Source organism: Ochotona curzoniae, unplaced genomic scaffold (assembly GCF_017591425.1).
Source record: "Ochotona curzoniae isolate NIBS_2020 unplaced genomic scaffold, NIBS_Ocur_1.0 contig_430, whole genome shotgun sequence".
Lineage (NCBI taxonomy): Eukaryota > Metazoa > Chordata > Mammalia > Lagomorpha > Ochotonidae > Ochotona > Ochotona curzoniae.
Genome location: NW_024466219.1, coordinates 4415408 through 4437604, shown reverse-complemented (window position 1 = coordinate 4437604; position 22197 = coordinate 4415408). Strand labels below are relative to the sequence as shown.

The 22197-nt window shown below is 39.0% G+C and overlaps 1 protein-coding gene across 3 annotated transcripts in view; it reads left to right on the top strand.

Moving 5' to 3' along the window:
• BRINP3 (BMP/retinoic acid inducible neural specific 3) overlaps positions 1 to 21281 on the top strand; it is a 397330-nt gene extending 376049 nt beyond the window's left edge. For all 3 annotated transcript variants that reach the window (XM_040985188.1, XM_040985190.1, XM_040985189.1), the window contains one exon: positions 19902 to 21281. In XM_040985188.1, the coding sequence (XP_040841122.1) occupies positions 19902 to 21018 (1117 nt within the window). In that variant the 3' untranslated portion in view covers positions 21019 to 21281. The remainder of the gene's footprint in view (positions 1 to 19901) is intronic.
• The last annotated feature ends 916 nt before the right edge of the window (positions 21282 to 22197 follow it).

Genomic DNA, 22197 nt, shown 5'->3' with positions numbered 1-22197 from the left:
TGGTTTCATCTCTTCAAAATGCTTTCTTCTGATTAAATCCTTCAATGACTCCTGGGTCATAGAGTAGCATCATTTTCTTCAAGAAGGTTCTTCATTTTCATTTCTTCAGCGACACATTAGTCATTCGGTAGCATGTCATTTCATTCATGATGTTGTTAATTTCTTTTTATTCTTCCTGCTGTGTGTTGTGGTTTTTCATTTAAGGGGATGTACAGTAACTGTGGAATGGAGACTCTCATATCTAGCAGCATGTTATTTAACTTCATGGCATTGTAAATTTGTGTTTTTCTTCCTGTTGTTGATTTTGTAAGGTTTAGGTTTAATTAGAGTTTCCCAATTGAAAGCAGAGTAATAATTGCAGGGTTTTTTTTTTTTTTGAATGAGTCATGGAATTTAATTTTGTGAGTCACACTTAAAATGAAAGCACAGGGGTTACCAGAAGTCAAAGGCATTCACAATAATTGAACTTGAGAATGTCAAGATACTGAGAGACTGTGGTGTGACTGGGACTTCCAACTGGATATGCAAGTAATCAATGATAAAAACGTTGAAGAAAAGGAAGTCAAACGTGATCACCTTTGAATGTGTATAGATCACCGGAAATGCTAAATGTAGGATCAAAAGTAAGTGCCTGCCCCCGGACTGTTTGTACTAATCAGTGCAATTATGTGCTTGATATTCTATGCAACTATTTCCCAGAATCTGTACCAGTTTTGGTTTATAATCCCTCTCCCAATATGTCTTCTACTTTCACAGACAACACACCATGTTTGATAGGATAGCACAGTGATTCCTCATTACTTGGCTATTGGGAAACTATGGGACATATGCCCTCATCTCGTTTTCATTCACTTGATCTGTTTTTACTGTTGGGAAAAGAAGCATGGTGCCTAATGTTTTTTTATTAGTGCTTGGAATGCAACAACAACAAAACACAAAGGGAAAAAACTTTAGACCTTGGCAAGAGACATATGCAAGCAATTAGTTGGAGCAATTGGCTATATGTGCAGGTTGTGATTTGATTCTAGACATTTCTAAGTGACTCAACATATGCCTGGTAGTGACACCACTTGAAAAAAATGCATAAAAGGGAGTGGTATGGTGACCTAGAGCCTAAAATCCTTGCCTTGAACGCACTAGGATCCTAAATGGGCGCCAGTTCTAATCCCAGCAGCCCCACTTCCTATCCAGCTCCCTGCTTGTGGCCTGGGAAAGCAGTTGAGGCCCACCAAAAGCTTGGGATCCTGCACTCCTGTGGGAAACCTGGAGGAAGTTCCTGACTGACATTGTGGTCACTTGGGGAGTCAATCATTGGACGGAAGATCTTCTCTGTCTCTCCTCCTCTCTGTACATCCGACTTTGTAATAAAAATAAATACATCTTTTTTAAAAATACATAAAAAAAGTCATGGTCCAGGGAGTGCTATCTAAAAGTGGCACAATCTGGAAGGGAGGGCAGGCAGAGGTCAAAAACTGGGGCGAAGATTCATACTCTCGTAAGTTACAAATATAAAGACAATATAGTCATCACATTTTGCTGCATATAGGAGATTTTTCATTTTCAATGTGATTTTTTTTTTAGTATCAGTTTAGACTTTCCGTTGGAGAGTTGTTCTTATGCTTATATAAAAAAAATATAATGTGTTTTTATGCTCAGAGGTCTTTACTCATGCATTCCAGTTCTACCCAGAATACCAAGGGTCTGTCACCATGCAGTTAGAAAATTTGTGGGTGTGATGCGCTGCTGAAGCACTTATTGGAGTCTCTTCCCAGAATAATGTGATCTTCAAAATTATTGCTATAACTATTAGGATCAACATGGAGAAATAAAATGAAGAAAAATATCTACTCCTTTGAGATACATGTAGGACATCTGCACGTAGTTTTAAAGTCAGCGGTTCGATCTTTGGATCTGAAGAAAGGCATCTGCATCAAATATGTATTATGGTGGCACTCAGGTGCATGTAGAATTTGAAACTGTAAAGCAACAGAAAGTCAAACATGGGGAACCTTGTCAAACGAAGGCCAAGTGAAAGAACATTGCACACAGCTGGCTTGGACGTCCCTGACACAGGTCTTCGGAGCTGCAGCTTGACATCACAGACATTTCAGTGGGATTCCGGAGTCTGATTCTCTCTGGACCAAACACTGTGGGTCTATAACATCAATAATGGACTCTCAGTGTCTACATGTCACTTGTACACAATTCACTGATGTGGCAATAAACATTGCTCTTCTGTTTTTGTGTGAGGTTGTGATATTTGTGTGCAGCTGTGTTATGTATTTGAATTACTTGAGGAAAAATAAACTCAGGCTTTTAAAAAGTGGTGTTTTTATCTTGACCATATTATTATTTGTGCAACACCACATTTTAAGACATACAAGACCAGTGTAATAGTCATGACAAAACATACTTTTCTGAGATTAAAATGCACATTGTACTTAACTCCTCTCCTTTGTAATTTCATCAGTCCTCACCTTTCCCACTGTTTCTCTCACACATAAGTAACAACACTTCGAAAAGCTCTTGGAATGTAAAATTAACAGACATGCTTACTTGGTACAAAAATGGAAAGATCTGCAAAGCATGCATGTATATGTATGTACATACACACATACAATGAACACATCCCCCTTGCACTTTCTGACGATCCCTTGTGTGCAAATGATGCATCTTTCTTTGACTCTCTGAGTTTCCTTTAATCTGCCCATGTATCTTCACTGGTAAGCCATGTTGTTTCCATTTATCTACACTTATTTGCATTCACCATCACAGCATGAAGGGAATCACTCTCTTGACAGATTTTAACCTCTCAGTTAATCACTTACCGTTTTAGTACTTAACAGATTGTTTTTGCGTTTAAGGCTGTTGACATTGTAAATGTTTTACTGGCTTTCCTCACAATGCATTAAAATAGAGAGAGAAAAGAGAGAGACAGAGACAGAAAGAGAGAGAGAGACAGTTAAGGGCAACTGGTGGTTCTACAACCCCATTCCTATTTTCCTCCTGTAGTTTTTAGTGCTCCTGAAAACTGGGAGTGAAGAGTTTAGCAAAATATAAAGGCAGTTTGCTTTTGTTCTGTCGCAGATGGTTCATCCAGTTATAACATTTGTATATTTTCCTCATGTGATACACAGAGTAGTTACCGTCTCTTGTACTAAGTCCTTTGCATGGTTTCAGGTGCATAGCTAAGTCCTGTTAAAGGGACTGCATTGCTTCCCTATCTTTCAGATGAATGCAAGCACCCTAAAGTTTTGGTTGTTTCACAGTTAGTGTCTAAAATTATTACTCTACAGTTATTGATAGCATCCACTTATGCTCATTTTGATACTGTGAACTCTTCTCTCTCTTTCATTCCAAAGATTTGAATTCAATCAATCAATTGAGTCAATCATGGTTTCTTTAGTTGTTCACACAACCATCATGTTTTTATTCCTTACTCTAAGTCTTTGCACTTTCCATTATCATCTATTCTTACCCATGTTCTTGCTTCATTCCATTAATTTTTTTTCTAATTTTTTGTTTGCCCTCTTCACTGTGACAAGTTGGATGATTAACATTAACCCTCTCTTAACTAAGATTTTAATGCTGTTAGCACTTTCTTGAACACTAAGGTAGTAAAACTATCAATTTTCCATGAAATCTTGCAGCAATCAACATCCTACAAATGACTGCTTCTATTAATCTTCCTTTGAAATGATTAACTTGGAGTTCTTCTATGACTCAGCTATTATTTCTAAAGGATAACTAATTTACAGATAATTCAGGCCTTTCCAGATATCCTTTAACCATATCTTGTTTAATTTCATTTGGCTAAATAATGTACTTTGTAACAGTCTTCTAATTTTAAACTTCTTTGTTGGAATGGATGTTGTGGTGTATGGGCTACTTGCACTTGACTCACATATCCCCCAGAATGTCCAGTATTGAGTTTAACCTCCACTTCAGATCCAGCACAGTGATACTGTGCAGCCTAAGAGGCAACACATGGTGTTTCAAGGTCTGGAGTCCCTCCTGCCCACGTTGGAGATCCACGTGGAGTCACAGGATTGAGCTTAAACCTGACCCATCAGGCACAGAGGAACAAACCAGGAGATGGAAGCCTGCCTTCTCCTCCTCCTCCTCCTCCTCCTCTTCTTCTTCTTCTTCTTCTTCTCTCTCTCTCTCTCTCTCTCTCTTTTTCTCACTCTTATTCTTTCCTCTCTCTCCATCTGTCTGAATTCCAAGTAATTTTTTTCAAAAATAAATAATGAGATAAGGCTATGACTTAAGTCTAAGAATATATAGAATACTTTACAAAATATGCAGTGTACAGATAATTGATACAAAGAACCAATCTGTGATGATAAATTATTAAAAAAAGATTAGTAAAAAAGGAATAATTGAATTTAAACTTTGACCAAATTAAGCACAGGAAAAAGTGTTCCATTGTGTGAAAAAAAAATTCACATAGTTGAAAATAATCATGATGCAGAATCAAGATGGCAGAAAGGGTAAGGACACTTTTAAATGGACAGAGAAGCATTTAATCAGGATGAAGCAGAGAGGACACATTTCAGAAAATAGCAGAGGTCAGAACAACAGCAGAGAGGTACCTACAGACTGACAGACACAGGAAAGCAGCAGACACAATGGTGCGGTGTTGCAGTGATTGATACTTCAGCAGCGTTCAGCTAACAGGTGATCTAAACTCCACCAGCAGCTGGAATTCCACCAGCAACCAGATGGGAAGGGACTTATACTAGCAGCTTGGGAGGTGAACCCAGACAAAGAACTGTCCATCTTGCTGGACCGTTTGATTTGACCAGGAGCAGAGACAGAGCAGCATATCCCAGACAGGCAGTGCAAGAACAGTGTGGATTTCACAGTCGGTCAGCCCGCTAGAGCCAAATTGGGCTCCATTTTGTGTAAAGAGGCAAAGGCAAGGGAAAGGAAGAGCATATGCTGAGCTGGAAGTGAACGCATTTCTGACTCAGTGAACTGCATCAGTATGGAGTTCTACAGGTTCTACCCAAGACGGGTCTGGGTAGACCTCAGACCTGATGCCAGCAGATCAAGAACTCTAGTAGTGGTATCTCAGGCACCATTTTGTGCACTGTGGAAATAGCTTTAAGACTGCAGTGGACAACACTGAACTGTGCACAAGCTGAGCTCGCAAGAACTCACTGAGTTCCATGGATTGCACTGGTCCCGCAGGAAAATAATGCCGAATGTGGCATCATATGGGTCAAAATAGGTCCTTGTGTGGCGCCCAGACCTAATGGCCAAAATGTTCCAACAAGATCAGCGCCACCAGCAATCTAGCTATATAGGACACCTGGTGTCTCCTTAATCCTGGTACCTGCTCCAACCAAAAGTGGGAAAAAGTTTGCAGAGACAACAGTGCAACTTCAAGTGCAACCTCAGCATGGTATCACAGGTGGTGTAGATTGATGAGCCAGGAGCTGGGGCTACAGAGACCATGGTGGAAATCTAACATAATAACCCCAACATGGAACTAGCTGGAAGGAGAGACACAATTGGCTGGAAGCAAAGAGTTGTGTACCAACTGCAATAAGTAAAATCAAACTGTAGATCTGTGAGTGACAGAACTTAGAAACCTGCCCCAAGGAGAAGAATCTGATAACTAGAAGTACAATGACCAAGAGCAAAAGAAAACACAGGCAAAATGAATATTTCTGAAGACTCAGATGTAAAGGAGCAAAATCCTATGCCAAACTCAGAGTTCACTGAGTTTGACATCGAGAAAATGGGGGATACAGAATTCAGAAAGCTCATTTTAAAGCTTCTGATCAACAATGAGAAGCACATAGAAGAGTTCAAAGAATTTAAGCAAGCAATAAAATAAATCAGGCTGATATATCAGAAATTAAGAACACAGTAGAGCAAATTAAAAGTACAATGGAGAGTCTCCAAAGTAGAATGAAGCAAGCAGAAGAAAGAATCTCAGGATTGGAAGATATCTCCTGTCCCCAAGGGGAAACAAAAAGCTGGAAGCAGAACTGGATAAGGTCAAAAACAGTATTCAAGAATTGAAACACACTATTAAGAGGCCTAATATAAGAGTTATGGGAGTCCCAGAAGGTACAGAAAGAGAAACTGGTTATACAAATATATTTAATGAAATAACAAAAGAAATTTTCCCTAATCTAGAGAAAGGATTGGGAAACAAGATCCAGGAGGGGCACAGAACTCCCAACAGGCCTGATCAAAATTGATCTTCACCATAACACATGATCATCAAGCTCTCTTCAATTGAACATAAGTAAAAGATCCTTAAATGTGCATGTGAAAAAAAAAAACTGACATATAAAGGAATGCCAATTAAACTCACAGGAGATCTCTCACAGGAAACTCTACAGGCAAGAAGAGAATGGAGTGACATATTCCAGATTCTAATAGAAAAAAATTGTTGGCCCAGGATAACATATCCAGCAAATCTTTCTTTTGTCTTTGAAAAAGAAATAAATTTTTTCCACAGTAAAGTTAAAAGAATATGCTTCTACCCAACCTGTCCTACAAAGCATGCTTGAAGATGTTCTCTTGACAGAGAAGAGAAATAGCACCTACCAAAACCAAAGGCAAATGTGAACATCCCAGTAAAATGACAACAGAAGACTCAACCAATGAACAACCCATTCCTAAAATGACAGGACCAAAATACTACCCATACGTATTAACCCTGAATATAAATGACTTAAGCTCAATCCATTGGCATAGATTTGTAGACTGGATTAAAAACACAAATTTAATCTATTTGTTGTCTATAAGAGAAACACTTCACCAGCAAAATTCAGCCGAAACTATATCACATGGGATTTGATGGTTTCTGTTAGTTTCATCTCTTCAAAACAGTTTCTTCTGATTAAATCATTCAGTGACTCATAGGTCATAGAGTAGCATCATTTTCTTCATGAAGGTTCTTGATTTTCGTTTTTTCAGCTACACTTTAGTCATTTAGTAGCATGTTATTTAACTTCATAGTGTTGGTAATTTCTTTTTCCTCCTGATGTCGATTTTGTTTTGTGTTTCTTCATTTAAGGGGATGTATAGAAGCTGTGTAATAGAGACTGTCATATCTAGTAACATGATATTTAACTTCATGGCATTGTGAATTTCTATTTTTCTCTGTATTGTTGATTTTGTATTATGACTTTTCATTTGAGGGGATGTACAGTAGCTGTGAAATGGAGACTAACATCCAGATGTGAGGATACAATGCAGTATGCATTTCTACTTCCAGACCAAGATGGACTTGCAATGAAACTGTTTATTATATCTTGACAATAGATGCTGGACTCTCTGCCATTGTTCATGCCTGCAATGATGGACGTATGACTGTGTATAAAGAACTATGCTTTAGTAATGATATAGAGGAACTAGGCAGGAAGGGGCTGGGAAATTGGGGCAGGGATAAGGGAAATACCAGGACTCTATGGAACTGTATCATAAAATGATAATAGTAATAATAAAATGTTTAAAAAAGTTAAGCATGATGCTTAATGAGAAAAACAGACACAATTTGTGTAAGAAAAATAAATATTTTTAAGTTAGATTGAAAAGCTTCCAAGTTAGTTCCAGGAACTTAGATTTTATGTGAAATATGTCATTATACATGCAGATAGTATTAAATAGACATTAAAAGATTAGTTTGGCAGTACAAATGCAATTACGCAATTTTTTCAAAAGAGCAGTGTGACATTTTTTAGATATTAAATTGTTGACTCAGTTGATATTCCCTATTCAGGGCAACAATAATGGCTAAGTAAGAAAATAAAATCGTGAGTTCAAGGAGTATGATTTGGAGGGAATACCATCCCTTTTGTTAAGTTTCGTTGCTTAGGTGACACATAAACTTGGATAGAATGATGTTTGTCACCTACAACATGACTTTGGGTAGGACATAAATTATATGCAATATAAAATGACACTTTAAATCCAAGGATACTGGGGCTGGTACCAGGGCTCACAGGCTAATCTTCCAGCTGCAAACACTGGAATTGCATATGGGCACCAGTTCATGTCCAGCTGCTCCACTTCCCATCCAGCTCCCTATTTGTGGCTCAGTTAAATAAGTGGAGGATGACCCAAAGCTTTGGGACCCTGCACCCATGTGGAAGACTTGGAGAAGGCTCCTCACTCCTGGCTTCAAATCGGCTCAGGTCCAGCAGCTGCAGCCACTTGGGGAGTGAGCCAGCACAGGGAAGATTTTCTTTCTGTGATTCTAATAGAAATAAATAAATCCTAAAGTAAAGAAAAAATATGCATTTCTGATTTAACTTAAATTTGCTTTTCCTGATACCTGTCCATGATTATTGATTTACTCGTTCATCTCAAATTTATGTTTAGTCTGAAATATTTGTTTTCTGCTTTTATTCATTATGTTGCTTTATTTGTGTCCTAGAACATATATGTAAAGATTGAAAGGATGTTGAGCTCTTGGGAAAGAGTATTTTTTTAAGATTTATTTATTTTTATTGCAATGGCGAGTATACAGAGAGGAGAGACAGAGAGGAAGTTCTTCTGTCTGATGGTTCACTCCACAAATGAACACAATGGCTGGAGCTGAGTCAATCTGAAGCCAGGAGCCAGGAGCTCTTCTGGGTCTCCTATGCAGGTGCAGGGTCCCAAGGATTTGAGCTGTCCTTGAATGCTGTCCCAGGGAGCTGGAGGGGAAGTGGAGCTGCCACAGGTATTAGAACAGGTGCACATATGGGATCCTGACGCATGCAAGGCAAGAACTTTAACCCCTACGATATGAAGCCAGCTCAGGAAAGAGTATTTTAACTTTGTGAATATTGTTTGTATGCCTTTGTCTGTGTTCATGACACATGGGTGGGCACTTCCATGGCGGGCTTTCACTAGAAGAACCTTACAGATGGATATTTTCTTACTCAAGGTGAATGAGAGCACGTTTTCCACAGTAGAATTTCTGTGTCAGAGGTGCCACCACAAGCTTTCAATAACACAGCCGTGGGTGAAGTGGCCCAGCCACACAAGCAGGAGAGAAAAAGTGACAGACAGGATATTATTTGTCTTTATCTTTCTGTGACTGAGCTAATAATCAGCTTATGATTGTTTAAATGGCTGTCAGTGCTTAATCCCAAATTTATATTTAGTTTAAAGTATTAAGGCCCAAGAAGAACAAATCCTTGAAGGCTACAATGAAATGGCCTACACTGAAAAATAATCTTTCACTTCATGAATTTATTTAAACTGTATTGTTTAAGCTTTAAAATTTGGATTTGCATTGCACAGATTTGAAAGAAAATAAAGGATTACAAAGTTTAAATAAGGAACCTTCAAAATAAGGTTATTAGTGTTCAGATTTATGCATGAGTAGAGCAATTGTTTTGGCAACGATATGTGTTCTAACATCTCAAATATGTGCTCACAATTTGAGCAATATTCTTTTTTGTAAATTTTTAAGAAGTTTAAAACTAGTAGGAAGAGTCCCTACATGAACATTTTAATATAGGTCATACAGGAATTTACAAGTGTTATTGAAATTATGTCTGTTTTAACAAAGGTGAAAATTAGGAATATATGTAGCATTGCATGTCAAGTCATGAATTGTTGGAAAGAAAATAAAATATGCCACCTTCTGGGGAAAAAAGAAATTGTGATGAAGAGGCTGCCTACAATGATATTTCTTTAAAAGGTGACAGTAAGAGTACAAATGATTATAACAGCAATGCGATTCACATTCATTTGCTATTTGGTCTTTTCAGGATTTATTTAGTTACTTGAAAGCCAGAGTAAGAAGGAGAGATGTTGAAGTGCCTGGCGCAGTGGCCTAGAGCATAAAATCCTCGCCTTGAACACGCCAGAATCCCATTTGGTCACCAGTTCTTAATCCTGGCAGCCCTGTTTCCCATCCAGCTCCCTGTTTCTGGCCTGGGAAAGCAGTCAAGAACAGTTCAAAGCCTTTGGGTCCCTGCACCTGTGTGGGAGACCCGGATGAAGACTGGAGGTGGGAGATGCTAGCTCATGCCTTGGGATTGTCATAACACCAGCTGTTGTGGTCCCTTGGGGAGTGAATCAGTGGATGGAAGATCTTCCTCTCTCTCTGTCCTGCTTTGTGTATATCTGACTTTGCAATAAAAATAAACAAAAGGGAAAGATGTTAGAGAGGTCTTGTTTCTTTGATTCACTCCCCAAATGGCCACAAGGGAAAGGACTGGCAACAAGGGCCGAAGCGCTTAGGTCCTTGGTCACTTATCTCCCCAACCATCAGCATGAAGCTGGACAGGAAGAGGAGCAGCCAGGTCCCTAACCAGTGCTCACTTGGGTTATGGCACAGCATTGAGGGGTTTCCCATAAAGCATCACAGTACAGGGTTGAAGCAGTCCTTCAAGTACTTTACCAACACGTGTGCTTCAGTTTTTATTGTGATCCTGCGATAGATTATAGTCCCATTTTATGGATGAAATTAACATAATGTATTCAAAGTTGACACTTTGGCTTCCTAGAAAATGGCCTTAAACCAATATAGGGTAACATTGTTTCACAAATAAAATTGTTTTACCTTCAATGTTGGCAATAAATTAATAGTTTTCTTCACTTTTCAGTGTTAAGTGTCCCACTATCTACAGTATATTTTCTGCACACTTTTCAAACAACCAGAACTTACGTTTGATTTTCTGACTTTTTTTTCATTGTGATGTTCAATTAATAGGTAACAGAGAAAAGCCATCAAAACATACAAGCACTTTTCAGAGTGTAAAATAAGATTGAATTGTACAGGGTGCTACAAGAAATTTTTAAAAAATCACTACAAATTAGTTGCCCTGTGATATGAAGGATGTACTCTAAACAATAGCACTGGATTGTATAATGATTTATCTGTTCATATTAGGCTCCAGGTTTTATTTCCAGTTTGTTTTTATTTTTTTAATCTTTATGAGAAGTTCACAAATTTTGCTGCAGTGAATGACTAGAGCACCGAATGCATGTGCAAGCGAGACCTCCTGCTGCTCTATACTCTTCATAAGTGTCAACTGTTCCTGTCCCTGGTCATGGTCTCCCATTCGAATGACTGGCTGCCGTCCCTGGTCATGGGCTCCCATTCGAATGACTGGCTGCCACCTGAGGAGCCCTAAGCACTGGTTTTAATGGTCATTCCAGTGACCCAGGAATACAACCTCTGTGTGTTTGTTCAGCTTTCTTACAATCTTACATTTGAACATGAGCTTCCAGAGCCTGCTGCTGTAAAAGCCCATCGTATACTTAGAATGGTGCCTTATAATTAAGACTGGAACAATAAGACTACATCTTAGCTTGAGTTCTGAATAACAGAAATACTATAAAGGCAAGCATTTCATTCATGTTGTTCTATGAGTTGCACCTGCCAATTGTGAGATTCTGGGACAGGTGGTATTTGTATATTACATCCCTTTCTCCTGGCCTCAGATCAGCAGGTGAAATCACAGAAGAATGAATGCATGGAGTGTTGGAAAGCTGCACTCATGCACATTTCCCAGGGTCATGCAGAATCAAAATTTGAACAATGTTTATTTTCATTCTAACATTTCTGCTGGAAGTTAAAGAGGCTAAGTAACTTGTCCAAGGTCGTAGGATAAAGCCAGGTGTTCACACCCACCGTTCCCTCCTCTGTGATGCTCAGATAATGTGCATCCTGTGGAGAAAAGCAGATCCTAAACACATGGGGTGCCCTATGGGTTGAACAGAGACAAATGGCCTAAACAGATGTCTAAACTTGTCAAATTAGGTGCCCTATGATTTCTCAATAATGCAGATGGTACATTTTACCTAGTGATTTCAATCCAAAAATACTCGGACTCAATTGCGGAAAGTATTTCCGCTTTGTGAAAAGAGTATCCTGAAAGGCTTTTTTGACAAGTAGGTTTCAAACTGTCAACTTCCCCTGATAGTTAAGGAGTTTCCATGAACTGGCCTTGTCAGTTGCTTGATATTGTTTGAATTTGTCCTCCCTACTTTGTTTGCTCACAATTCAGCTACTTAGCCCAAGTTTCTTTCTCCATCCCTTTCTTTACTATCTTTCTCTTCCGAAACCCTTTGGGAGCCCGCCGTGTTCATGGCGAAGACTTTAGCCATCACAATATCACGCGGTGGCCAATGAATGGTTGTTATTTTTGTTTTTGTTTGGTTGATTGTTTTTTTTGTTTTCTATTGTTGTGTTTCTTCAAGCTTTTTGTCAATATTGGATATTAGCCCACCATCTATTATGTGTTATGGAAAGATCTTCTCCCATTCTGTTGGTTACTTCTTCACTTTGTTGGTCATGTCCTTAGCTGCATTTAAGCATGTTGGTTTGACATGGTCCCATGTATTTATTCTGGCTTTGACTGCCTGTGTTTTGGTGACTGTAAGATGCCTTTACCAATGCCTACATCTTGTATAGTGCTATGTTATCTCATGGTTTGATGGTTTCTAGATGCAGATTTAGGTCCCAGATTCATTTAGAGCTGATTTTTGTAGTGTGTGACAGATGGGTGCCTTGCTCCTTCTTTATTTTTTGGTAAGTTTAAATAAATTACAAATATAATCTACACAGGTAAATTTTACCTTGAGAAAAAGATGCACTTTGGGGTGAGAGAAAAATCCAGGATTTGATCATAAAAAATTAATCTTTTCTTTGAATGTGGAGTAAGAAAACCCTGTTGATAGAAAAAAATGGGAAAAAATGTATTTTCTCCTTACAACATATAATGAAATAGTCAAAAAGTTGGTAGTAGGGCAGAAAGGACCAGAAGTAACCAGACATAAAGTAAAAAAAACAACCCAGAAATCTTCATGAAATCTCTTTCATCCCATGACACCTAGCTTCGACAGTGTGCCCTGGGATCGGTATTTGTACATGCCAATCAGAGTCTCAGAGGCCATCATGTACTCTATGGCAGTGCATCCTCAGAAATGTGAAAAAGATGGGAAAAGACTGAACGCTGGGAGAGCTGTTAATTTATTGAAGTGTGCAGGATGAATCTTTCCACAGCGCCCTGGTTTTGCAAGCTCTGCCTTTAGCCTGTAGTCTATTTATTTCATTCTTGTTTTCTCCTTATGATTTGGAAACATGATTAGAGCTTACAGTGAGGGATAGCTTGGCTCAAGGGAGTTATGCTTTGGTTTTTGGGGAAGAAAATATAATTTTCCATCCAAATAGAATATATATTTTATGTACTTGACATTAGATAGATAAAAATCGAGCAAGTGGACATTAAAAAGGTGGTGGAATAGGGTAAGAATACATTTTAACAGACAGAGAAATATTAGCCAGTGTGAAGGAGAGAGGGCAACATTACAGGAAATAGGAGAGGACAAAACAACAGCAGAGGGGTACCTAGAGACTGACATAGGAAAGCAGTGGACACAATGGTGCGGTGTTGCAGTGACTGATAGCACAGTGGCATTCCGTGAACTGCAATCTGAATTGCACAGTCAGCCAGAACTACATCAGCAACCGGATGGGAAGGGATATTCACTGAGAGCTCAGGAGGTGAATCCAAAGAAACGCCCATCCTGCTGGTCTGTTTGATTTGACCAGGAACAGAGACAGAGGGACAGATCCCAGATAGGCAGTGTGGGAACAGCGTGGATTTCAAAGTCCCAGTCTGTCCCCTAGAGCCATATGGGGAAACATTTTGTTTAAGGAGGCAAAGGCCATGGACAGAATTATGCATGCACTGAGCTGGGAGTGAACTCATTTCTGGCTCAGTGTACTGCAACAATGTGGCATCCTGCAGGTTCCACCTAAGATAGGTCTGGGTAGCTCTCAAACCTGATGGCCAGCAGATCAAGAACTCTAGTAATGGCATGTGAGGTGCTATTTTGTACAGTGTGGAAATGCTTTAAGACTTCAGGGACAACAGTGAGCTGCACATGCACTGAGCTCAGGGAGAACTCACTGAATTAAGTGCATTGCACTGGTCCCACAGGAAAATAATACCCACTATGGCATTGTATGGGCCAAAATAGGTCTGTGTGGTCCTTAGAGATAACAGCCAACAGGATCCAACAACAATCTAGCTTGACAGCACAGCTGGTGTCTCCTTAATCCTGGGACCTGCACCATCCAGAAATGGGAGAAAGGTTGTACAGACAACTGTGCAGCCTCAATATGGTATCACAGGAGGTAGAGAGTGGTGAGCCAGGAGCTGGGGCTATGGAGACCAAGATGGAAATCTAACATAAGAGCCCGACCTGGATTTGCTGGAGGGAATGGCACAAGTGACTGCAAACAAAAAGCCGTGGACCAACTGCAATAAGGAAAATAAAACTGTAGATCTGTGAGTGACAGAACTTAGAAACCTGTCCCAAAGAGAAGAATCTGATAACCAGAAGTACAGTGACCAAGAGCAAAAGAAGAGATAGAAGCACAATAAATATTCCTGAAGACTCCTCTGCAAAGGAGCAAAAACCTTTGCCAACCTCCAAGTTAACTAAGGAAGACATCGTGAAAATGGGGGATACAGAATTCAAAACCCTTGTTATAAAGTTTCTTATCAACAATGAGAAGCATGTAAAGCAGGCATTCAAGGAACTCAAGGAATATGTCACACTGGAAATGAATCAAATGAAAGCTGATATATCAGAAATGAAGAATGCCATGGGGCAAATTAAAAGTACAATGGAGAGTCTCCAAAATAGAATGAAGCAAGCAGAAGAAAGAATCTCAAAATTAGAAGATATTTCCTGTCACCAGGGAGAAACAAAAAGCTGGGAGCAGAGCTGGATCAGGCTGAAAAAAAATATTCAATATTTTAAAGACACTGCTAAAAGGCCAAATAGAAAGCCAAATAAAAGCTGCAGAAAGAGAAGCTGGGTTTGCAAATGTATTTAATGAAATAATAAGAAAAAATGTTCCCTAATCTAAAGAAATGATTAGAAAACAAGATCCAGGAGAGGTACAGAGCTCCCAACAGAGTTGACCAAAAGCAATCTTCATTACAACACGTGGTAATCAAGTTCTCTGCAATTGAACATAAGGAAAAGATCCTTAAATGTGCACGTGAAAAAAAGAAATCAACTGATATATAAAGGAGTACCAATTCAACTCACAGGAGACCTCTCACAGGAAACTCTACAGGCAAGAAGAGAATGGAATGACATATTCCAGATTCTAAAAGCAAAAAAATTATCAACCAAGGATAATGTACCCATCAAAACTTTTCTTTGTCTTTGAAAATCAAATAAAATTCTTCCACAGTAAAGAAAAATTAAAAGAATATGCATCTTCCAAACCTGCCCTATAGCAAGGAAGTGTGAAGAGAGAAGGAGAACTTAGGCAAGAAACCTTAGAGTGAATTTATCACTAACAAATAGCAAACAATATTTACACATAGCAAATCAGTAATATCAATCCCTGCATTGTGAGATTAAACTTTAAAATCTTTAAGCAATCTATTTTTAAAATCAGAAAAAAAAATGAGAGTGCAAACTTTTAAAATGCACAGGTACAGTTCAGGAAGTGCCTAAAAATATCGTGTCTCTCTTACTTCATGAGCCTCAGGCACAGTCATGTGGAGAATGTGATGGTATCTGGAGGAACCACGGTGTTGATGCAGAGAATCGAGGCTCCTCTTGTGTGCCAGCGTCACAAAGGGGATGGGTGATGTCTCAGTCCCAGCAGGAGATATCTCCAACTACTCAAGCACCTTCCATCTACGTGCAGAACTGCTACAGACATTTGTAGAGTGAACCACAGGATGGGAGGCCCTCTCTTTTTCAGTTTCTTCTCCTCAACATCACTGCACTTACCTTTTACTCTGATTTTGAAATAAGCTTTTTTTTTTAAAAAAAAAAAGTATCATCAATCAAACATAGGTTAGTAGACTGGATTAAAAAAACAAAACCCATCTGTCTGTTGCCTACAGGAGACAAATCTCACCAACAAAGATCAAAGAGGAAATTATATCTCATGGATTTCGATGTTTTTGTTTCTAATTTTCATTTCTTCAAAACAGATATGTTTGCCTCATTAAGTTCTTTACTGACTCATAGGTCATAAAGTAACATAATTTTCTTTCAGAAGGTTCTTGATTTTTAAAAATTATTTATTTATTTTTATTGGAAAGTCAGATATCCAGAGAGGAGGAGAGACAAAGAAGATCTTTCATCCTAGAATTCACACCCCAAGTGGACAAAATGGCCAGAGCTGAGCTGATCTGAAGCCAGGAGTTGCTTCTGGATCTCCCACACGAATGCAGGGACCCATGGCTTGGCCAACTTCTCTTGCTTTCCTCAGGCCACAGCAGGGGACTGGATGGGAAGTGGGACTACCAGGGCACAAACTGGCAGTCAGATGGGATCCAGGCATGTGCAAGAAAAGGACTTTTGCCACTAGGCTACCAAGCCGAGCCTCATTCTTGCTTTTCATTTCTTCAGCAGTGCATTAGTCATTCAGTATTATGTTATTTAGCTTCATGGCTTTGCAAATTTCTGCTTTTTTCTTCCTGTTGTTGATTTTATTTTGTGGCTTTTCATTGAAGGGGACGTATAGTAACTGTAATGGAGACTATCACATCCAGATGTGAGGATACAATGCAGTATGCATCTCTACTTCCAGATCAAAGATGGACTCTCAATGAACCTGCTAACTATATCTTGACACTAAGATGCTGGTTTCTTGCATTGTCCATGCCTGCAGTGATGGACTTACGACTGTTTATGAAAAACTATACAATTGTAATAATATAGGGAAAATCAGTGTGCGTGGGGGATTTGGAGAAGGGGATAAGGGAAACCCCAGGACCTATGGAACTGTATCATAACATTATTATTGTTATTATTGTTATTATCATCATCAATGGAGCGGAAAGGAAGCTCCGGTATGAGTTGTCATAGATGGTTTTGTGCTGCTGTAATAAAACACCTCGGACTGGTTCCCCTATACTGGGTATACTAGGTAGATACTCCTTGACTCCTGGTTCCAGAGCCTGCGGAGTCCCAGATTGAACTGTGATATGATGAGTGCCATCTTTTTGTGCCATGGCAGAAAGTAAAGGGGAGCGTGCAATACTGAACTATATTCCTTTTAAAAGGAAGTTACTCCCGTGGGGGGAGTGTTCCCATAACCCAGACATTTGGTCTACCTCCTGTCTTGACACACTGGGGATCCACAGGTAGTGCAGGAACTTATGTGGATACATTTAACCATGATATAATGTAACAGGGTTTAGTAGCCCACTAAGCTTTTTAATTTTTTTTCACTGTGAGAAATAATTAAGAGGAAATGAAATGTAATGTATTTTAGTTTGTCCATTTCTTCCAGGGTTTTAGATCCATTTAGCAATTAGAGAAACAGTACAGAAAGTCTTCTCTGTGTGTTTCATTATGCAAAATAAAAGATTATATTGCATGACAATGATACCTGTGACTTGGTCGCTAAGACTCCCTGAACATGTTGAATATCTGCCGGAGACCAGCTCCGGCTGACTGAGACCTTGCATGGATCGGTGAGATGATAGGAAGAAGAGATAAGACATGGACCACTATGACATGATGCTCATAATGGACAACTCAGAAAAGTTGCCTTCTTTATTTATACATAAATCATCACAAGCTTTTGCACAATATCCAATTGTTTCATTTTCATTCATGGTTAAGAGAATACAAAAAACAATCCTAAGGAAAATATTTTTAAAAAACCATTACTCATTGAAACCTGCAGTCACCTGGCTGAAGCCAGGAACTCCACAGTTGGCAGCGCATGTGGTTACATAGTGACAAGTGGTTTACTTATACTCAAAATCAATTTTTACTAAACACAATCAAACTAATATTGCTTAAAATATTGAGTACAGAATTAAAAGATCATAAATGAAAGGATTTTATAAAAGTATATAACATAATTCTTTGCTAAATGTTATGATCAAATCATGCATTAATTACTGTCACCTTCACCTAGTGCTGATTCAGTTGTTTTTCATTCTTTTGTTAAAGGGCAGTGAAAGGTATCAGGGCAATTCAGCCAATCTACAAACAGAGGGCCTTTACAAGAAACTTCCTTTTATCTTTATAAACTGTTTCCTTTCCCTAAATATAAGTGCCAGTATAAGATTGAGATTTTAAGCCATTTTGAAGGGGTTTTGTTTTGTTTCCTTTTAGAAGATGCCCCATATACTTTTGCTTTCTGTGGTGAGAAACTAAAATGCATCATATCATGTGTTGTAACAGTTCGAGGCACATAGTAAACAAACTCTTTGTACCTCCACGATTGCCATCTGTTGCAAGATATTATGAAGCCATTTCTTAAGGATAACATTACTTATACTAGGGCAAACTTCAGGACAGAAGTGGACACATAACATGATGTTTGGAAACATAGTGGGCTCAATTGTACTATTGTATACTTTTAGCTGTGTGTCATAGCCTTACATTACTAAAGGTGTTTTTATCATAACATGATTATCAATTTGAAGTGTCATACCAGTTACAGGAATCACTTCACATTAGCAGAATAACAACAACACCCTCAGGAGAATTCTATGAAACATCAGAGTGGTGATTGAGTTCCATACAATGGGTGAGGCAGCAATGAGGTGACCAGAGACATTCTGCCAGGCCTTGCCACCAGTCAGAAACTCCTCGCAGCCTTGCTAACCGAGGAGCGGTGCTCATCACACTCCCATGCCATCCGACCTAACTGCACAGCTCCCCACAAATGTCCACTTCAGAGATTTTGCTTCACCTAAAAATCAAAATGTTCTTGTGGTCAAACCTACTTTATTCAATATTCAATAAATCAGAAAGGACTCTTATATCCTAGTATTTTGCTAAACATTGGATGTGTGTCAATGAGCAAAACAAGATTCTGCCATCTTTGGACTGTATGTATTATATGCAGATCACCTAAAACAGCAGCAATCTATCAAATCCAATGGATTGAGTACAATGTATAGGTGTCACACACAATTTAAAATAAAAGCCAAAGATGGATAAAAACTTAAGTATCTGTTGTGATTCAGAGACTCTATAAAATGCATGAATACATTGTGCTTAGTGTCTGGAGCTTGATTCATTTTTCACAGACACTGATAAATGTGGAGACTGCTATATCCGTTCTTCCCAGGAGACTACGTCAGACCCTTCGGTCTGAGGACCTGTCCCACAGTTTCACCACTAGTATGAGAATGCAACATAGTCAAAGCAAAGATTTATCTGATTAAAGACTACTTTAGTTATTTTGCTGAGCTCTTTCAATACCCAAAAAAGTTTCAAAAATGTGAGAAAATAAGTTAGATCTTAAATTGCATTTTCTCTAGACTGTTAAGAAAAAATACTAATGAGAGTTAAACACATTAAATCAACACTCTCAGCCTTCACTAAAAGAGCTTATTGGTTTTGATGGCATATTTCCCAGTGTCTCCTTGAGTAGAAAAATTTCCCCTCAATAGATACTCTTTCAATGCTGATATCAATATATAGCATCCCCATATATTTAGCAGCAATTTACATATGTTTTATTTCACTTTTCTTTTACTGTCTTTGGGAATTCCCAGAACGCTACAGCTTTGTGCCTTCAAACGAACAACCATGAGCATGGTCTAGATCGACTCTAGATGTTAATGATAAGATCCATTTTATTACCTATTGCTGGTTATCATTTTAAGATGACAACAACCCTCTGAATGAAGCTAACACTCAGCTCCCACATAGACTAACAAGATGGCACTGCTGTTTTAGATGGCATCCCATGTTTAGGGATGTAGTATTGTGGTTTGAATCAAGTGTCTCCATATTTACCTCTGTCTAATATTGTGGCTTATGCGATGATGAATGTATAATTATGCACCATGTTGAAATTTCATTTCATTTAAACTAATGACTGAACATATGACAACCAAGTTTGGAGCTAAGGCTTACTGTATTTCAGTGCACACAAAAAATATACTGACTGTAGATTTGGTTTGTATTTCTAGAACCTCCACCTACTGGCTCACTCGCATCCAGTCTTTCCTCTACTGCAATGAGAATGGCCTCCTGGGAAGCTTTTCCGAAGAGACTCACTCATGCACCTGTCCCAGTGACCAGGTGGCCTGCACAGCGTTCCTGCCCTGTACGGTGGGTGATGCCTCTGCCTGCCTAACTTGTGCACCAGATAACCGAACCCGCTGTGGCACCTGCAACACAGGCTATATGCTAAGCCAGGGCCTGTGTAAGCCGGAAGTTGCTGAGTCCACGGATCACTATATTGGTTTTGAGACTGACCTGCAAGACCTCGAGATGAAGTACCTTCTGCAGAAAACAGACAGACGCATAGAAGTGCACGCCATTTTCATTAGCAACGACATGCGCCTTAATAGCTGGTTTGACCCTTCCTGGCGTAAGCGGATGCTCCTCACCCTGAAGAGCAACAAGTACAAGTCAAGCCTGGTCCACATGATCTTGGGCCTCTCTTTGCAGATTTGCCTAACAAAAAACAGCACTTTGGAGCCAGTACTGGCTGTTTACATCAATCCTTTTGGTGGCAGCCACTCCGAGAGCTGGTTCATGCCTGTGAATGAAAACAGCTTTCCAGACTGGGAGCGGACTAAACTGGACCTGCCGCTGCAGTGCTACAACTGGACCCTGACTCTGGGGAACAAGTGGAAGACGTTTTTTGAGACAGTGCACATCTACCTGAGGAGCCGCATCAAATCCAGTGGCCCCAACGGCAACGAAAGCATTTACTATGAGCCTCTGGAGTTTATTGATCCTTCCCGAAACCTGGGCTACATGAAAATCAACAACATTCAAGTGTTTGGCTATAGCATGCACTTTGACCCTGAGGCGATTCGGGACTTGATTTTGCAACTGGACTACCCCTACACTCAGGGATCCCAGGACTCAGCACTTTTGCAGCTCCTAGAGATAAGAGACCGTGTAAATAAACTGTCCCCACCAGGCCAACGACGCCTAGACCTGTTCTCTTGCTTGCTCCGTCATAGACTCAAGCTGTCTACCAGTGAGGTGGTGAGGATCCAATCTGCTCTCCAGGCGTTCAATGCCAAATTGCCAAACACCATGGATTACGACACAACCAAATTATGTAGTTAACCGTCAATGTCAAGCACAACCCAAAACCTTGAAGGAGTTTTTACAGTGCTTTTGTGGAACAGTTTATGTTTGGAAGAGTAAATTTAAATTGTCTTTTCAATATCTGTCTTATATCAGTGGATAACATTGGATGGCAATTTACACACATGAACTTGCTGACAATGAATATATTATACTGCAGTTTTGGTTTATGAATGAAATAAATACTGACACCAGTCTAGAAGACATTCTACTTTTTACAATAAATTTCGTTTGTAATTTTATATGTTCCGTGGCGATGCTTTTGTGCATTACATCCTAGAGGGAACATAAAAAGATACCAATAAAATTTTGTAGCTGAACAGTTATTAAAAAGAAGTGCTGTGGGATTCCTTTTTTCCATGAAATGAGTTCTATTTTGATATAGTTTGTCATAACCTGGGGAAAATTCACCAGGATTTTTTTAGTGGGAACATCTGAAAGCCTCTTTCAATTATCTTCATGGAAAAATCTGCCCAGGTAGGGTACTCAGTTATAGGTTGTGTTCTGATGGTTAACGGTGTAAAGGGATAGTAGCATATTGATTACCTGTACTTAACGTCATCCCAGTGACATGATCATTATCAAAATAATCAGAGAAAGTAACCCCCTACTAAATAGCAGAACATTTCAGAACATTGATAAAGAAAAATGTGATTGTAAAACCTAGCACAGAGAAACTAAACCAGTAATCTCTTTAGCAATGTGGTTTGGCATCCATTCTGCCTTCTAATAGCCAATCAGCATTCTCTGCAAAGCTATGTTCATTTCAACTCCTGAAAATCTAGCTATTCCAGCACTTTACCAAAATTATAATCCAATAGTATAAAATAGTCCTCAAATAACTATTCAAATGTAAATAGATTCTGTTTTCACTCTCATAAATACTATTACTAAAAGGTATTTTAACGAGAGAATTATTTCCATATAAAGCCAATTTAACTTCAAACGTCTGGTTTGAAAGTTGAATTCACATATTACTATTAGTGTAATAATAGATATGTGACTTGTTATTTTTTTCTATAAACTTAAATTTCATTCTTGCTTAAGTTACATGGTTGGATCTATTCAACATGTTTATGTCAATTGTACCTTCTGTCTGAATATTTTGTATTTTTCATACATTATCTAAACAGTATTTAACCAAATGCACTGCCTAGC